The following is a 20,112-nucleotide window of genomic DNA, read 5'->3' on the forward strand; positions in this document are numbered from 1 at the left end:
AAATAAAATAAAAAGTTTGAGTTTCAAAGACAAAAGAATGAACAAACAAACAAATACAATAGGAGGGAATGGGTAGAAAGAAGAGCAATAAAGAAGGAAAAAGAAGGGGATGTAGAACTTTTTTTCTTTAATTTCCAAGTACCTAGAATTGCAAGATACGAGTTTCCAGACTGAAAAGGCCTACAAATTTACCAGCAAAATGGATATAAAAAGTCCCAGTACAAGTCATCACCAGGTTAGAGACTACTGAAGACTCCCAGCAGATAATAAAAATCCCCAAAAAGAAAGAGAAAAACAACACCAGCTTGCACGTCAAGGCTAAGAAATCAGAAAGAAAACGACGTCTCATCATGGGTACTGGAAGTCAGAAGATGGTGCAACGTCCTCAAACCCCGGGATAAAAATTGTGTCTAACCTAGAATGCTACACAAACAAGGATAAGAGTATTTCCGGACGTGAGGACTTAGAGAATTTACCTCCTAAATACCCTTTTTTTTTTTTTTAAGATTTATTTATTTTAAAGAAACAGAGAGAGAAAGAGCGAGAGAGCGAGAGAGAGAGAAGGCGAGTGCACACAAGCATGGGGAGGGGCAGAGGGAGAGAGAGAGAATCTCCAGCAGACTCCCCCCCAAGCACGGAACCTGCCATGGGGTTTTATCTCATGACCTTGAGATCATGACCTGAGCCAAAATCGAGAGTCTGATGCTCAACTGACTGAGCCACCCAAGAGCTCCCCTCCTAACTACTTTTTAGCAGACAGCTAGCAATTACTGAAAGCAGTGCAGCAATAAAATGAAAACTAAACTGAGGAAACTAATTTAGGATCTAGGAATTATGGGATCAGAAAAAGGAAAAAGAACTGAAGGGAATTCCCAGGACAATGGTGAAAAATAAACCCAGGACGGCCAGAGAGAGAGGGGTTGACAGTGAAATCATGGGGAGGCTCCGGGAAAAAGGTGGCCAAGAACAAGGCTTGACAATATACAGACTACCTTATCAATATCAAAGGTGAGTTATCTTTTTGACAAAGGGGCGAGTACGAACCAGCAATAGGCGTATAGAAAACTAAGCAAGCAAGCAAACAAATAAAAACAGTGGTTAATTCCAGGTTGAGGGGAATTTTACATGGAAGGCAATAATAGTGTTTACTAAACTGCGATAACTGATACCAATCCAGTCAAATTTCAAGACGACACAATATTAGTGTGACGGGGAAAGAAAGTGTCTGCACCAGAGAGAAAGAAATGAAGGGAGAGAGAGAGTGGTTGGTGAGAGAAGACAAATCCTCATTTCCACCATGGAAAATCAGTAGATAATTTTCAGGAAGCATCTACTAAGTATCCAGTAAGATACCCATTCCATGCAGAGAAATGGAGGTGATTCCAAAAAGAAAGATCTAAAAATACTGAATGTAGTTGGTTTGGAGAAGGAGAAATGGGGAAGGGGGTTAACAGGGTACTTTTCTCTAAAATTTCTAAAACTATTAGAATTTTTCATCTCTGTGCTATATAACTTTAACATAAATATCAAATAAAATAAAAATCAGTAGTGCTTTTGCTTCCGGCCTGTTATATAAATGCATAGAACAATCTGGTTTCAATCTTGGAAAACAAAAGCTAGTAGCTCTGGGGCCACCTGGGTGGCTCAGTCGTTAAGCGTCTGCCTTCGGCTCAGGTCATGATCCCAGGGTCCTGGGATCGAGCCCCGCATCGGGCTCCCTGCTCAGCGGGAAGCCTGTTTCTCCCTCTCCCACTCCTCCTGCTTGTGTTCCCTCTCTCACTGTGTCTCTCTCTGTCAAATAAATAAATAAAATCTTAACAAAAAAAAAAGCTAGTAGCTCTGGCTTGTTTTTTTTTTATTTTTTTATTTTTTGAGAGAGAGAGAGAGTATGTGCAAGCAAGCAGGAGGGGCAGAAGGAGAGGGAGAGAAAATCTTAAGCAGGTTCCATGTTCAGTGCAGAGCCTGATGAGGGGCTCAACGTCATGACCCTGAGATCATGGCCTGAGCCAAAATCAAGAGCTGGACACTCCACTAACAGCCATCCAGGCCCCCCACTGCCTGTTCTCTTTGGGCCGAGGGTGGGGAGTGGTGAAGAATGTTTGGAAGACCAATCACTTTCTATTTTTCACAAGAAAACAGCCATACGGATAAATTGGTTAAATACCTTCTGTTGAAGTTTTCAAAGCATATCATTTCTGAAATTTCATTGTCTCTTTCAAAGTCCAAAGTCAGACTGAATGTATGCTGACAACTTGAGACACATTAGCACTTTCCAGTTCATTTAACAAAGCTGTTCTAGACAACGTCAAAAGTATAGTCTACTCTCCAATCTAAAAGAGATCATTGTTAGACTCTAAATAGTAAATAAAAAAGAGACAGACACACACACACAGAAAGAGAAGAGAAAAGTAAGAAAACTTTACTGATGCAATAGTAGTTTGCTTACAATACCACCTGTGCATAGGAAATTAGTTAACAGAATATTTTTCATTTCTCTAATTCAAACCCCCAGTCATCTTCACACTAATGACAAAAGCTTATTTAGCCTACCATAAATATCATTCACCTTTTCCTAAGAGTCAGTTAGGTTTAACATTTCTTTTGAATTCTTAGGCAGTTTAATTATTCTTTTTATTTTGGGGTGTTACGATTTTTTTTACCTACAAAAAGGGAGGGGGGATGTTTAGTTACTTGATTCTATTTTGCATCTTCTCCCAACCCCCCCACTGCTTTCAAGACTTCCTGTTTGTCACACATTCCAATCTCCCTAAGGAAAAGCCCGAGAGCCTACTACCTGTGCTTAAACTATAGCTATAGCTGGGTTGTATTTAGGATTTAAGAGGGTACACAAGAACACAGAAGACTGTCTTAAAGTAGACCAATGGATTTTTTGATCCAGGAAGATAATTAGAAGCTACTTAAACGAATCTCTTCATTTTATATATCAGGAATCTTAAGGAACAGAGAAGCCAGCAGCTATCTTGCCAAAGAAGTAGGCCAAATTTCACACTCTGAGCAACTGGGCCATATCAAGGTCTGCACTCAGTCCAAGGTCTTCAACGACACTTGAAGAAAATCTTTCTAAATGAGACAATGGCCAAGTGAACATGGGAACTTGCCAAGTTGCGGTGAGAGCAAAGTCATCCAAGTTTGAGAGTTCTAAGATCTAAGAACCTTGGGACTTCTTGGATGCGTGCTTGCTCAGATGTTTGGTGAGACCCATGGTGACTGTTGTTGCTTGGAAATATGCTGCATTCTTTTCAATTCTCGACAAGAAATGGATCCTACCTGTTGTTCCAGAGGTAAAAATATAAAGATGAGGAGACTTGAGGCTTGAAGCCACATGGAGGCTGTGAGGCACGGGCTTGTCAGACGCTGTGCCCAGTTTTTCTTTGAGTGAGGTTACGCCTTGTGGAACAGAATCGTTCATCCCCCAAACAGTGAGACCTTCTGGGAGGCTCGGAAGGATTTCTTCTACAGTTCCAAGCAGATCTAAAAACCAGAGATTTAGGAAGAGATAAATAAAACAGGAATCTCAAACCATTAATTTGTGTTTTCTTTTCTCTGTTGGAACAGGGATAAAATGTCACTACGATGCTGACTTCCTCTTCATTGGGATGATTAATATCATAGCCATTTTACCATTCCGATTCAACGTGACCAACTGGAAGGGAAATCTGGTTACCACCTGATTTAATAAATGCAAATAGGCTGATTCAAATTGAATTCTGGAGACACCATGATTCAGATTATGGCTTTTTTCCCCCCAATGTTTTAATGAAATTCTATTTTTATATTCTACTTTAAATCTGCGCTCAGGATACCACAGTAAACATTTTCATTGAAATATACCTCGGTAGCTCATTATTCCACAAAGCCATCCATGTGTCACTGTTTAATTCTACTATAATGCAGTATGTTCGGGAAACTCTACTGACCCCTCCAGAGTCATGAGATCATTATGGTTTAGGGACTGTTTCAGAGCCAAAAGTTAAGTGAGGAAATTTAGAGATGCCCTTTTCTCTGGATCAGGATAACCAAAGGTGAAAGTCTTTGAAAGCAAAAGGAGGAAATGAATGCCTTCCTCAACAGGCAGGAAGGTCCCAGTGCCCAGCAAGGTGCAACAATGGCAGGTGGGAGCAGGCTGAAGAGAGCACAACCTCCATCAGCAGCAGTGGGACCCAAGGCCCACCTAGAACCAATGCCAAGCAACAAGGAAAGCAAGAAGTAGAAAAGCCTGAAACACTGGTGTCTTCAGGCCTGAAGAACTTGAGAGTCTCACAAGACCAAGGGTCTGGGCTGCAATTCAGGTTTCAGAAAGGAAAAAAGGATACAACTCCCAGGAAGCCTCTACTGTACAGAAAACAAAAGAACACCTAGAGAGGAGAGGCTATGTTGCATTAATTTGGGAGACTACACCCAACCTTCTTAATTTGGTCATTAATGTAGAAGAAAACGTCATTTGCTCAGGAGGAGCTGGGGTAGAGAAGAAGAGAGGCAGAAGGTGGGCGTGAGTCCCTGAGGAGGAAATATTTATTAAGGTATCCAGCACTCTGTAGGAGATAAAGGAAGCAGAGCATCAACATTCCCAGAGAGTCTTTTGTATAAGCCAGTGAGGCCTCATATTTTTTTCTAAAGACACAGTTATTTATAGTCTTTAAATACCTTTAAAATTTAACACTTCCCTACTTTAATATGGATCTCTAACACGGAAGTTTGACACTTATATTCCACAAAGGTGCTCCAATTTTAGTTTGGTATTCCTATAAAACGTCATACTTGTTTAAGATATAAGGGATTTCTGAGTGCTATGTTATTTATCTTAAACTCTACCTTAACGTCCTTAGAGATATTAAGCAGTAATATCCCACTGGCCTTTGGAGTTAATGCGAGGCATGTCAAAGAGTACCAGCAACTGCCAGAAGCTAGGAAGAGGCAAAGGAAGACTTTTTCCTAAATCCTTTAGAGGGAGCATGGCCCAGCAGACACTTTTATTTTGGACTTCTAGCCCCCAGAACGGCGAGGGAATAAATTTCTTTTGTTTTAAGCAACCCAGTTTGCGAGAGTTTATTATAGCAGCCCTAGAAAAAGAATACACCAAGCACAAGTTGGTGGACAGAACTGTTATTCTAACCTGTCGCTAATTATCCCTAAAATCTATACATTACCTCATAAAAGAAATCAATTATAAAAAATAATATTATTAAATGTAAAATATACCCTGGTAAAAAGCTCAAGTACATGTAAATATGAACCTTTCCATCCAAACAATTATATTTTTTTCTAAATTTTTTAACACAACTTCAAAAATAATTACAAGATATATTCTGCTTTGAAGCTGAACTCGGTGTTCTGCATTAAACATTTTTTTTGGAAATGGAAATCAGTATCTGGTAACCTCAAAAAGCCATCTGTCAGCCACTATTTAGTTCTACTATAATATAATACATTTGAGAAAAACTCATGATTTAGTTCCTCAAAATCTATAATCCAGATTGATCACAAAGAAACAGCAAGAGAAACATGTCAAATTAGACCAAGTAGTTCACAAATGAAACCTGTAATACAACTAAGGAAACCCACAAAATGATAAGGAGTTCATAAGTAGGGGGTAGGGAGGCCGACTGGGACTTGAACTTTTTTGAATTAATTTTTATATCTGTCACAAATCCACGTAAAATAAACTGTAAGAGTCCAGAGTTTCACTGAGCATACACAGCATGCTGCTAGCTACAGATTGCTTCGGTAAGAAGTGAAAAATCACAGGGAATGCTGGGGGAAGAATAAGCCACAAATATATGAAAAAAAACAGGACAAACAAATGATCGAGACTTTCTATTTTCTTTTAATTTCGTGTTGTTGTTGTTTTTGAGAGAGAGAGAGAGAGTGGGAGGGTGGGGAATGGTGCGGGAGGAGGGGCAGAGGGAGAGGGAGAGAGAATCTTAAGCAGGCTCCATGCGCAGCTCAGAGCCCGAGGCAGGACCCAACCTCACAACTCCGAGATCAGGACCTGAGCTGAAATCAAAAGTCAGATGCTTAACCCACTGAGCCACCCAGGTGCCCCAATCTTGTTTTAATGACTCTTTCTGGCAATTTGAATGTATAAGTACAAGTCTCTGAGTTGACTCATTTCATTATCTTAATTTCAAATCTCTCGCCTGGAATTGTAAATTAACAGCATAAACTTATAAAATGTTTGTAATGATATGTAAGTCTAAGTAGGCAAAATAAGTGCAAAGAAAGTTACCATATGATTAATTGTGGCTCCATATCTTTTTTGGAATTGTAGAGTCTAAAGAAACACTCAACGTTTACAAAGAGTGGGATGAGTTTTAGAAGAAAAAGGAAGTGAGCAGGTTCCTAAGAATTAGAGGAAATAAAATTTAGTTCCCTTCAAAGGTTAAAATTAAATTGACTTAGCTGAGACATTCAGAATTCTACAGAATTTTATTAAATTATTTCTTCAACAGTCGTAGGTAATGTGGTTGAGGGTAATGAAAATTGAAATAAAAATCTGAAAAGTCTTGTAGAGGATAAAAAATGACAATTTATTTATCACTGTCAGTATTCCTTAACAAAATGAAAAGGTTCAGTGTCATTTTGAATGTAAACTCTGAATAGTAAGTCCTGACACAAAATAGCACATTTTTATATACCTCGAGGACACCTGGCTATGTTTCATGAAGATTTATTCTTCAGTGAAGGGTACTACCATCGAAACTGTTGAACTATAAGACCTCAAATGAATGATGTGTGTCCTAATCCATACCTCCGCTCACTGCCCCTGGCGCACACACACTGCGGGTGCTGGAGAGAGATCTGGGTATGGAATTGAGCTCTGCCCCTGGGATCCCCTGGAGATGCAGGTCTTGACAGAAAACTGCTATAAGAAAATGCGACACCTGAATATTTTATGACCTTGAACAAAGTCTACCTCACAGGACAAGGCTTTCACAGCAATAGGGTCCTTTTAAGAAACCCGTACTATTTCTCAAATACGCAAGGCACTTCATTAAGTAGTGCTGCAAGCATTAAAATGGGTAAATTAGAGGGCTGCCTGGGTGGCTCAGTCAGTTAAGCATCTGACTTCAGCTCAGGTCATCATCTCGGGGTCCTGGGATGGAGCCCTGGAATCAAGCCTCAAGTTGGGAGTTGGGCTCCCTGCTGTGCAGGGAGTCTGCTTCTCCCGCCCCCATTCCCTCTGCCCCTCCCCCGCTTTCTCTCTCTCAAATAGATAAATGAAATCTTTAGAAAAACAGGTAAATTATGATCTCTGCTCATGATCCTTCAGCTCTTTTTGTTTGTTTAATTTGTTTCTACATCATCTTGTCTCTTATTCACATTACTGACACTATAAATGCAAGGAGTAAAATTTAACATATCCCTCTACTATGCCATTAGTATGAATTATGTTATTCATCCTGCATTAAAAACCCTTAAAGTTATCTTATTTTACATAAAACAAGCTAATGCTTCAAAGGAATAGCTTGTAGTTCTTAATACACCGGCAAACACTGAAACTTTTAGGCATGAAGACAACTTATATGGAATTCCAGGACAAATGGTTACCTTGAGCTTTCCACATTCCAAAGCAATATTCACACAGAATCCAAAGTGAAATTATAGGTCTCACTTCATGCTTATAAATACCCTCCTACTACTTAGAGCCACTCAACAGGTTTTCCATAGAAAGCATGGGCAGGCTCTAACAAAATTGATGCTTAAGTAAGCAATATCCTAAGGCAATTCATATCAGGCCAGAAACTCATCTCACCATGAATAATGTGCCAGCTAGTCTAACAAATATTAGTTTATTAATAATCATAATAATCCTAGGAAGTGCACAGAAGCACAAGTGTTTTCGATTGTGATAACATATTCTTCCCTGAAATGATTTTATTAGCTGCCCTGAATATATGCAAACAAGTTTGTAAGTAGGCTTATGTGTTTTCACTCTCAGCTGTCCCCACGTTTTGAGACACAGAGAGCATATTTATTATGGGTAAAATTGTTCAAGAAAGTAAAAAGTAGAACACTTCATTTGATTTTATTTCCAGCACATCTCCCATTGCCAATGAATAATTATTACCCAAATGGGACCACAACGCCATGATGTATTTGGCTTGCTATTTTTCAATGACAAAGTAGTAAAAACTAGTAAATGCACGGAAGAGCTCTCTAGACACAGACTAATCAGTAAGTAAACCACAAATTGGCAAAAAGGCAATTCCAAGGTAGTATATCTACAAGATTCATACGCCATCAGAGTTATTTTCCACATTCCTTTCTGGTTATAAGTGGAAGAATCCTCCTTTTCTCGGCCAGAGAAGAGCTAACCATCTGGCTCTTAACTTCTCTGACACCATTCCAGCTCTAGCTCCTGAGGGTTGGGAAGTAGATACGGCCACAACGCTACGGGGGAGGACAGAACAGCTGCTTAAAACCAGTTCGCTTGGGTCCCGGGCCATGTGCCTGGATCTGCCTCCTGATGGCCATCTGCCCATAGCAAAGGCAGACACTTTTACTTTGCACATATGTCTCTGCCTCTATGCAATTAAAAATAATTATGGCAACCATTTATTGAATATATACTATGGTCCAGGCACCCTGTCGTGTTCTTTACATTTAATTTGCACAAGACCCACTGATACTCATCGATCATCTGCTATGTGTTAGCAGTCAGTTAACGTCAGAGTTAGAGTTTAAGCCCATGTTTGCCTGACTCCAAGATGTGTATTTCTCCCACTTAGCCCTGCCACATCTCTGAGTAGGCACAATCTCCTTTTAAATAGTTTTTGCTCCTGCCAGCATTCAAACATCATTCCCTTACAGTGAATACACATTCAGCAGATAATGTAAATAAGAACCCCAGTCAGTGTCCCCATGATCAGAAAAGAAAAAAACCACAAGTGTATCAGTGCTTAGAACACTGTCTTTTCCAGCTAGGGAATCATGAAGCCACTTAACCTTCCTATTGAAATGAGCCATTTTCTTTTGGGATGGAGGTCATCTTTGACTGAGCTGAGTCTAAAATGGAAAATAAAAATGCAAAACAGCCATTCATTCTACTAAATATAAGTAAAAATACAAAAATGTCCTAAGAATGAAAATAGATGTGAGGTTATCACAATACCTGGGTTAAATAATAAAAGTTTACATGAGCCATGTTTCTTATCTATCTGAATACATATTCCTTTCTATAAAACTTAAAGGTTCTTTATTTTTCCTCTAACCCTTCCTCTTGGTCTTTAAAAAGCAGATGCCTTTATGGCTGAAAGTCATTTGGAGAATTATAATGGCACATTTGCCCTGCAGAGTCTGAATGCAACAGTTCAGGAAAACTAACAGGGCAAATCTGCATGCATTACTGTAAATTATTAGAGCCGTTTCTTATGAACAGGAACACAAAACCCTTCCAAACATGTTGATAACATTGAGTCCAAAGTAAGAGTTCAGGGTAATATTAATATATATTTTTTAGTTATACACTTAGAATAATTTTTGTATATTAAGAAAGGAGAAAGTAAAAATACATACATGCAAATAAATCCAAAACTCTGGGGATGCTTAGTGTATCTAAAGCGCTTCGTACTTTTGGGGAGTCATGATGCTAACAATTAGCAACATTAATATAAAATAACACAACAAAGAAATTCCACTGATACATCTACTATCAAAATCAGTTACCAAATGGACAGCAGAGGGACAATTTATTAGCAAAAATATGCAAGTAAATAAGAAGTTACGGAGTGTCCATATGTACCTTGTACTTTTTCATGAGGTCATTCATTCATACTGGCAATAAATATTTGTTAAGCATCTCCTCTGTGCTAAGTTCTGAGAGTTTAGCAGTGAACAAAACAAACTTCCTCCACTCAAAGAGCTTACATCCTTGTTCTGGGCCTGGTCCTGAGTCCGCACAAATAATGACTAGAACTTCACCATTCTACTGGGTCGCTGTGAATAGTCATACCACACCTGAGGCAGGAGCGGTTAGTGGAAAAGGTACTGAAAGGAAGTAGGTGGATAGATGGAAGGTGAGAGACAGGGAAGGAAAGGGGGTGGGGAGCAGGAAGGGATGGGGAAAGGAAAGGAAAAGATGGCGATGGGGGAAAGAACAGGAGCAGAAGGACAAAGACAAAGGCGTACCCAGCAGGCTTTCACATCAGAAAATCCCGGCTCCAAACTGTACATTGCTTCTTCTACATGTGTAAGCTTGAGGAGATGGTTTGCCCGCTCTAAACCATGCTTTCACTCCCTTTAAAACAAGGCTATGGCTGTAATGAGAGTCACATAAGACAATATACATATAGACAATTTGTAATTCATAAAGTACTTTAGAAATGGAAGAGGTTATTATTAATTGTTAACATTATTATTATTGCTAAATAGGTCAAAGAATATAATTACATAGACTTTTCAAAGTGATATACAAGCATCCCAACATTTTCCTGTTTATTCTAAGTAAAGAGAATAGCATATAGAGATAGATGATAATCTTGGCCACAGGCACCATTAGTAATAATCGAAGTTGAAATATTGGGAGGAAAGGACTAGGTTTAATCTAAGACTATTTAATTTTCAATAAGCATTGAAATTTCCAGGGAAATCTGAAATGCCATTTAATACGTCTTCAAAACCACATTATACAGATAGGAAACTTCCTGGCAAGTATTTTTGAATCTTCAGACCGTGAGAGAAAGGAGTAAGAGTTTTAAAAACATTTAATTTTTTTCTAGTTATCTGTATATGAAAAACCCGGTATCTTAATATTAGCAACCTTTATTTTAGTATTTTTATAAAACTGGAATGCATATCTTTTCCTAGTTATATCAAAAGGGGACTGACCAGCCTCAGAAACAACTGGGCTACATAGTACAACAGAGTCTTGTATCAGAGATGAGCTTTTGAATCTTTGCTCTGCAAACTAAGTTGTTCTCAGTGAATGTCTTTCCCTCTGCTGCCAATACATAGCTCTGTACCTGCCTCTCAGAATCACTGAGAGTATCTTTTACATAATCAGCCTTGAGTAAAGGGCAACTGTTAATATTTTTGTTCATGACGTTAACAATTTGCCTGGGAGATTAGTTGACATCTTTTCCTTTGACTTATTCCTGAAGACAGAATTATAAGACATTATTTGGGGACTCCTGGGTGGCTTAGCTTGAAATCCACTTGATTTCAGCTCAGCTCATGATCTCAGGGTCCTGACATGGAGCCCGGCTTTGGGTCCCAGGCTCAGCAGGGAGACTGCTTGAGATTCTCTCTCTCTGCCCCTCCCCCTGCTCACTCTTTCCCTCTCTCTAAATAAATAAATAAATAAATAAAATCTTTAAAAAAAAAAAAAAAAAAGGGCATTACCTGGCCTGCCTATAAAACCTGTTTGAAATCAGTTCTATATAACTTCTGGAAAATAAAATGTTGTTAAAACATACCAAAGTAAGGTGCTTGAGGTCCTATACCAAACTACTTACCAGCCTTTCTTATAGCTAACACCAAATTCGATTGTAGCAGCAAAATCCAAGCAAGTTTCCTTATTAAAAGCCTCAGATGACTTTATAATAATAATAATAGCAATTATTTCAATTCACTACAGCTCCAGTTAGTACATACCGGGCACTCAGCTAGTCACTTTACAAAAGCCACCTCATTGAATCTCAGAATTACATTGTGAAGTAGATTGGTTTTGTCACCATTTTGCAACTAAGTAAAATGAGATCCAGGGCAACTGATGACCTTTTCCTCAATGACAGAGCTAAGAAGTGATAGACCATAATTGAAATCCAAATCTGTCTGGGTTATCTCCATCTAAACCCTCTGACTCATTTCTTTCTCAGTACACTTTCCCTGGGGATATAATGGTTTAATGATACATCTCCATTAGAAACATTCCATGAGACTCTAAGACCTCTAAAATTTAAAGCTCTAAAAACTGTATGTATATATTGTTCACTAATTTGACTCAAGATGCCAAGAATACAGTATTTCAGGCTAAGAGCTTCAAATACAGAAAAGTCCCTGTGATAAGCCACATCCTACCAAAAAACAAACAATAACAAAACAAACAAAAAAAAACCAAAAAATACACAACCCAGTTATTACATAAAATACAATTGTCCCATCTTTGAAAAACATATGTAATTTATATATTCTAAAGATACGCTAAAAAGAACTGTTAATAAGATTTAAGGTTGGTTTCTCCACCTATCTATTACTAAGCAAATTGACTAAATGGTTTTGGCTTAAAACTCCAGCATCCCAAATCGGCTTTTATATATAAAAATTCACTGTTGGTGTAAAAGTCAAAAACAAGGAAACAATGCAATTTAGTTATTGGCAAGCAAAGCAAGACTTTGGCACAAGTAGAACTGCAAAATTAATTGTTCCTAATTAGGCAACCACTCAGTCAAGAGCAAAATTTGACTGTTCTTTGCCTAGAGGTAACCAGCCCTATACACTCTCAGAGGAATCCCTCAGGAGACTGGCTATAGGATGTTTCTCAGGTTGGCTTCAATAACATGGCCACTGAAATCTTTTTAGGGACACCCTGGCCCTCTTAGTTTGCTCTTGTAAAAGGAATTTATGGCTTTATCAATTTTTAGCACAACCAAATTTCGATTTGCTCTAGAAACTGCTATCTAAATTAGATTGAGCAATAAAATGTTGGAATATATCCAGAGATGAATGGTATTTTTTTCTGCTGCATTCACATTTATCACTTGCCCCTGTTCACCATGATGTCAAAATTCTGTATGACTCATTTATCCTACTTATTGTTACAGTTCAGAGGAAGTTCATCACACTAATTAACCTCGTTCCAAGATAAGGGATTGAATTTCAGTCTTGGAGGATATGACTACTGAATGAAAAAAAAAAAAGGAACAAAAAATAGACAAGAGAGACTATTCAGCTTCTCCACTCCTTTAGATTAAACAAGGTAAAATCAGTGCTTGAGAGTAAACATTTTGCTACTTTCTCAGGTCACAAGTTGAGCTGGAAGGACAAGGGGAATGAGCAGAAATGAAAGTCTTGAAAAACTAACTTTTGTACTATATATCCCTAACCCATTATTGTGTGATATGCAAGTGTTATAGGATAAAGGTTACTTGTAAAGTTCTACACTTCCGAGATCACTAATGTATAAACGTAGATAATTTTTCATAATTGCTCTATAAATCTAAAAACTCTATATGAGGTGTCAGTGTGTATCTCTTAGTCTAAACTACTTAAGTACTTTCACTAAGGCCCTTGCTGTGGATCCTCCTCATCCTCCACCTGCCTCTCCTCGTGCAAGAAAAATATGCACAAATCCATTAGATTACACCAAATAAGTATCACTGGTCATACTTCAATTCCACTTGGTTGTGCGACCCATCTTCCTAGGTGCTTTGTTAATTAGTATCCAAAACCTTTCCCTTGTAGTTCTGTGTCAACATGTGCATCCAAAGCCTAACTCCAAGGGAGGAGGGAGAAGACTAGAACCTACTGACAGGGGAAAAAAAAAAAAGATCACAGACAGGGCTGGGGTAAGAGAGAGAGTCTGCCAAGTCTGCCAAGAGCCCGCCCACTGGCTGGGAGATGGGAACCCAAACTTGCTAGGCAAATCCTAGCTTGCAAGCAGTGCAGAATAAAAGCAGACATGAAGATAAGAATTCATGCAATTCAGATTAAACATATTTGTTCTTCAAATGTAGTCAACCTTGATAGTGTTACTATTAGGGGCAGGTAGGTATTCTGCCATGAAATCAAGATACCTTTCCTACTCATCAAATAATTTTGTCAGATGGGACAAAATTTTAAAACATACCAAGTTCTATCTCTCTGTGTTCTTACATTCACTGAAGACATCAATAACCATAAAACTGCCCCCTCTCCCCAAAACAGTAAGAAGCAGAGGATTCAGAAAAGTTTTTAAACTTGTCTTGGTATTTACTCATCTACAACAGAGAAAGTGGTGGAAATGGAAGAGGGAGAATTAAACCACGAGTCACAGAACTGTAAAACTGTTTTGTATCCTTACTATGCACACTTCATCACATACCCAAAGTATTAATTGTGAACTGTTCTAACAAAAAAGGGCGGCGGGGGGGGGGGGTCGGGTGACCCTCACCCGGTACTTTACCTGCGCCTACCACGAGGGCCCTGGGCTCACAGCTGCGGATACAGTGCAGAAGGGAGTTGGAGCGAATGTTGGAATTGAGGAAGGCCACCACGCAGCCCAGCTTGGCCAAGCCGAACCACACGTGGACGAAGTCAGGCTCGTTGCTCATCAGCAGAGCCACGGTGTCCCCCCTTCTCAGCGTGGAATGGTTCAGGAAGACGTGGGCCACTCTGCTACTCCTTTTGTCCACATCCTGATAGGTGTGGATGTCTCCCTCATAGATGATGAAAGGTTTCTGGGGCTGCTTCTTGGCAAGACTCAGGAATTTATCCAGGACAGTGAACAGCTCCCCTTTCAGTACGTACATCTCCAACCGAATTCCATAACGTACCACCTTCAGCAGGTACCAGAAATCGTCCCAGAAGTAAGGGAACGCGAGTTTCTGCAAGAAATGCAGGAAGACTATTCCAGCCGCTAGTCCTGTTAACCATGACAGGAGCATGGGGGCCACCGGCACAGAAGGCAGCTGGGATCCCAGCCCTTCCCCCCAAGTGCAGCTCTCCGCAGAGACCGCAGGTCCTCGGGGCTTCAGGCTGGCACCTGCAGTTCGCGCCACCGTTTCCGGGAGGGAGAGGGTAAACTTGAGAAACAGAATCAGAAGGGTGCACAGAAGAAGTCGCTCCAACGGATGCTGGGGATCAGGCTTGGGTCACCTGGCGGATGAGGGGAGAGCGCGCGAAATCAACGCGGGCACTCGCAGGGTCCTCGGAATCTAGGAGCCCGGCTCAGCGCCCCTGCCTGCCAAAAGCCCCAACTACGGCCCGCGCCCTGAGGGGTCCTCCGGCCCTCTCCAGCCCTCTCCCCGCAGGCTGGGTCAGTCCCCGGAGCCTCTGCGGCCCGCAACAAATCCCACCACCCTCAGGAGAACTACGTCCAGGGGCAGATGCTTTTCTTCTGGGGACGGGCTTTCCGGCGGCTGCAACTTGGAGGCTGAACTCGAGGCTGGAGACGCTGGGGTGGCGACGGCTGAGAAAGGCAGCGGCTTCCCCTCTTAACCCACCAGAAACCGCGCGGGGTGTCTGGGCCACGCCTGGGTCGGGGATGCCCCAGGTCTAGTGAGATCCGGGTCCGAGCCCCGCCCCGGCTCCGCCCCGCGCCACGCCGGCGCCCTGCAGCTCCCCTCGGACGCACCACGCGCCGGGTCCCGGCGGACTGCTCCCCGGTGACCCCCGCGCCCGCCCGGAGTGGCTGCCTCCGGCCCGGGCCGCAGATACCCTCCGACTGCTCTTGGGCTGGTGTATCTCTCCTCCGAGCCACCGCGGAGGTGTCGTCCGCCTACCGCCCGCCTCCAGGCTCCCGGCCAACCCCCGCTCGAAGCGCCGCCGCCGGGACAGCTCGGGCCCCCTGGCCGCCTCCCCCGCTGGGTCCGGCGAGGGTGCCGTGACTGGGGCCTCTGGCCGCGAAAGGACGGTCCCCGGAGGGAAAGCCGGGGATCCCGGAAGTCGTGGCAAGAGTGGAGGGCAACCAGGCTGCTGGAATTGGGGCGAGAGAGTTCATTCACTAAACAATAAAGGGAACTAAACTAAACTAGACGCTGGAGAGGCGACTGGAAGAATTAAAATATATGTATTTATATGTATATGTATGTATGTATACATATCCCGACGGAAAGAGAGAGAAAACAACAAAAAAGATATCTATGAATTGGTCAGGTCAAGGAATATTTGAACTCTTTGATTCATAAAACACAAAATTGGGTTGTTCTACAAAAAGTACTTTTATTTATTTATTTTTTAAAGATTTTATTTATTTCTTTGACAGAGAGAGAGAGAGGGAACACAAGCAGGGGGAGCAGCAGAGGGAGAGGGAGAAGGAGAAGCAGACTCCCCGCAGAGCAAGGAGCCCGATGCGGGGCTCGATCCCAGGACCCCAGGATCATGACCTGAGCCGAAGGCAGACGCTTAACCGACTGAGCCACCCAGGCGCCCCCAAAAAGTACTTTTAAAAACTTAAAGGTCGGAATTGACATTTATATTGAAATTTTATCCTTAAAATGCCTAGAAGCGCTTTTTACAGAATTTTACAAAAATATTGATTGATGTGCGAGCTTAAGTCCATACCCACACACACCTCCCCTTTTTTTTAAAGTATAAGATACTATTCTTGGGCGCCTGGGTGGCTCAGTCGGTTAAGGGTCCTACTCTTGATTTTGGCTCAAGTCATGATCTCAGGTTCTTGGGATGAGCCCAGGGTGGGACTGGTGCTGGGCATGGAGTCGGCTTGGGATTCTCTCTCTCCCTCTCTCTTTCTGCCCACCCCGGCTCTCACTCTCTCACTCTCTGTCTTAAAAAAAGAAAAGAAAAGAAAAAAAGAGAGAGAAAAAGATACTATTTTCTGTCCTTAAAAATAACTTTTTAAATTTTCATGTGATCTTTTAAACCATTTACCAGGACTTCAAACTAAAGATTCCCCAGGTGGGAGGGGAAATGGAGAGGAAACAAGTAATTGTAAAGAATAACAATAAAATTTTACGCACTGATGAAATTTTACTGAAGGTAAGAAACTGAGGGGCATTTAATTGCACATTTTTTTTCTTGCAGACACCAGCATCCCAGGCCTCTGCTTTTAAGAAGTGTGAATACATGGTTAATTGCACATAATAAAATGATTAAGCATTGCCTCACATTTCCCTCCTTTTGTCTTATGTTCTGCAGCTGGGTTCTAGCTAATTTCAGATTTCCTAATTAAGAAAACCTGATAACTCCAGGGCAGCCTCTGGTTTATTAATCTGAAAATGATTATTTTGAAATTACAGTGAAGAGCCCAGAAGAAAGACAGGCTCTTTACTCGCAGATGAAGAAAATGTTTCCTAAATTTACTCAGAAGCTCTGGTCTTTTCAATCCAAAAACATCTTCTCAGTTAAAAAAAAAAAAAAAAAAGCATTAGTATCAAGTAGTTTTCAACTTGAAAAGCATCTTTGAAATTCGATTCTTTTCTCTCCTAGCTGTAGTCTGCTTCAGTTACCTCCTGGAAAACAACATTTGAAGCAGACAAAGACTATGGAGCAATGGGTCTTAGACTTTTGGATTTCCAGCACAAGTAAAATCTGTCCTCCTCTAGCAGAAAAAAATGACTAAAGAAACATAGGTTGCCATCTTTTAATTTGTTAAATTAAAAACATAAGCACACATTAAAACAATTACCATCTACTGTCACCATTGTTTTATAAAGGGAAGGATTTATTTCAACATTAAAAACAAGGAATACTATTATAATAAAACACAGTCTTTTAAAATAAAATTAGCCTCATGAAAAATTCATTGTGTTACACTTATTTTTCTCATCATGGGCCTGGTAACATCATCCCAGGGCATGGAGCTAAATTTTTAGCAACTACAGATATAAGTGGGTTGAGAAAATATTTGGCACCATGTGAGATACTTTGATTCATTAGGAGAGCTACAAGCCTATGTTGCCAAAATCTATATTAGCCAAGACCAATTCCTTGCCTGAACTCTCACCACAAAAGAAGGAATCAATGAAAATCTTGGGACAGCTAGCAGTATTATATGTACTATTACATCAGCTCATATATCCCTGCTTTTTTTCTATAAATTTGATATTCACTTTCAAAAAGAACCAAAGACAGCTAAGTAAAATAGATATAATTATTTGTTACAGTTGTTAGTTATTGTAAAATGGGGGTCAGACAGTAAGAATAATTGAAAGTGAGTAAATTTATCATTTAATTAAAATAGAGGGGCGCCTGGATGGGTCAGTCAGTTAAGTGACTGCCTCCGGCTCAGGTCATGATCTCAGGGTCCTGGGATCGAGCCCCGCGTCGGGCTCTCTGCTCGGCAGGAGGCCTGCTTTTCCCTCTCCCTCTCCCCCTGCTTGTGTTCCCTCTCTCGCTCTCTCTCTGTCAAATAAATAAAATCTTTAAAAAAAAAAAATAAATAAAAATAAAATAAAATAGAAACAAAGACATGCAAATAGTCTAGACATTTCTGTTAACATTACTTTTGATCAGGGACAATGCAGTATTTCTCAGGTTTCCTTTTATGAAATACAGAAATTTAATTTTTTTCTTTAATGTTATTTGAATATAAATATTGTGACTAAATTCAAATCAATGCAAAAAAGAAAAACAACCCTCCCTTTATTTTCAATGTAAATGTGCTCTCCTCTCCCCCTTCCCCATTTCTGACTCGACTTTCCCCTCTAACCTGCTCCCAATCCCCTCTACACCCCCCGTTCTGTTGAAGATGAATTGTTTAGTGAGTAGATAGAAGTAAAACTGAACAAAAAGCATCATATGGTAGACCCTGAGTCATCTTATGCCCGTAAGATTTTACCACTGTAATTTAAGAATTTTGACTTCGTGTAGACAAATTACTTGTGTCCATTAAGTATTCTGAGTATTCTGAGGAAATTCAACAGCAGTTATATTTTGGATTATAGGAAGTTTTGGGGGAGAAGGCACAGGTTTAGAAAATCCCAAATGATGCTATGTTGGTACCAAAATACCACAACAGGTATGTGCCATGGGCCAGGAAGCTGAGTTCCTAGACCGTAGCAGTGTTTGGGGAAGGTGGTAAGAGTGCGGTGGACCGTGTGAGGGAGATGGATGGTGAGTTGAGGCTGGGAAGCGGTGAATGTGAGACTTATCCACTTAACACTTCTGTCTAGGAATGGGGTCTTGCTCAGGTTTTAATCACTGTTTTAGTCTCTGATCATAGCTTGGTTTTTGATGGGAAGCCTAACTCTTCCTACAATTGGTTTGGTTGTATTAATGAACCATCATTGCCTACAAGTTTATTCCCCACAAGGACTCATGAAGCCAACTCAACATTAAAGATGAAAAGTGGGTTAGAGGGTTGGATAGTATTAACATTACTACATGTCTCTGACACATCAAACACTTCTTGAAATATAAAATTTTTATAGCACCATGTAAGTGATCCTATAATAATAGTCTGGGAAACAATTCTCAAACAAATTAAATCTTTAACTATTATTTTTGCCACAGACCAGAAACCATGCCTAGAAACTTCTGCCCATCAGGATCCTGCCAAGAAGATATGTATTTTATCCATGAATTTTAGAAATAGCTTTCTGAGGGCACCTGGATCGCTCAGTCGTTAAGCGTCTGCCTTCGGCTCAGGTCATGATCCCAGGGTCCCGGGATCGAGCCCCGCATCGGGCTCCCTGCTCTGCGGGAAGCCTGCTTCTCCCTCTCCCACTCCCCCTGCTTGTGTTCCCTCTCTTACTATGTCTCTCTCTGTCAAATAAATAAAATCTTAAAAAAAAAAAAAAAGAAATAGCTTTCTGATATCCAGGTACTTCTGTCTGTGATAACTTCCCCTTCCTTGATGTTGCTGTACTATTTGGAAGGGATATTTATATGAAGTTTTACATACTGATTCTGAGTCCTCAGGGTAGCTTCATTTCTATTTTATAAGCCACCTACATGGAGGCAGGTCATATGATCATCAGTGAGATAAAATCAAAGAAACTCTTTGGCAACTTTTATTAGGAATTAACAATCTTCCAAATATCACAGTGAGTTGTTCCCTGGGCCCTTAGTTTTGTAAGTCTCATAGGGTCTAAGATTTAGTCTCAAAGGTGTGGGAGGGGAGAGTGGGAATTCTGAGGTTCAGAGTGTGGATATCACTTCCTGACACATCAAGCAACTTTACAACACATAAAATTAAATTTTTTCCAACGGCTTAATTATAATAATTATTTCTCCCTGGGTAAGCAGGTGCTGCAGACCTGGCACCACTCTGCCAACTTCGACTCGTGCCTCACCCCTCAGGGGGTCAAGGCAGCCGCTCCCAGTCTTCAAGAGGGGGATAGGTGGGGGACTGAAGGAGTCACCTTAGCTGATGAGTCATTGCTTCAGTTTTATTTTTCAGCTTTTTATTAAATAAAATTTACAAACACACATAAAGACGGAAATAATACAATAATGACCCCCCCCAACCATATTGTCCTCACCTGGAGTTTG

General features: G+C 40.6%; 1 protein-coding gene across 1 annotated transcript in view; it reads right to left on the bottom strand.

The window, feature by feature from the left end:
* The window catches only part of SLC27A6 (solute carrier family 27 member 6), a 69,457-nt gene extending 54,188 nt beyond the window's left edge, over window positions 1-15,269 (bottom strand). The window contains exons 1-2 of the mRNA XM_036082061.2: window positions 14,123-15,269; window positions 3,289-3,492 (exon numbers count right to left, since the gene is read on the bottom strand). Of these exons, the coding sequence (XP_035937954.1) occupies window positions 3,289-3,492; window positions 14,123-14,603 (685 nt within the window). The 5' untranslated portion in view covers window positions 14,604-15,269. The remainder of the gene's footprint in view (window positions 1-3,288; window positions 3,493-14,122) is intronic.
* Window positions 15,270-20,112: the final 4,843 nt, after the last annotated feature.

Source organism: Halichoerus grypus, chromosome 2, assembly GCF_964656455.1.
Source record: "Halichoerus grypus chromosome 2, mHalGry1.hap1.1, whole genome shotgun sequence".
NCBI lineage: Eukaryota > Metazoa > Chordata > Mammalia > Carnivora > Phocidae > Halichoerus > Halichoerus grypus.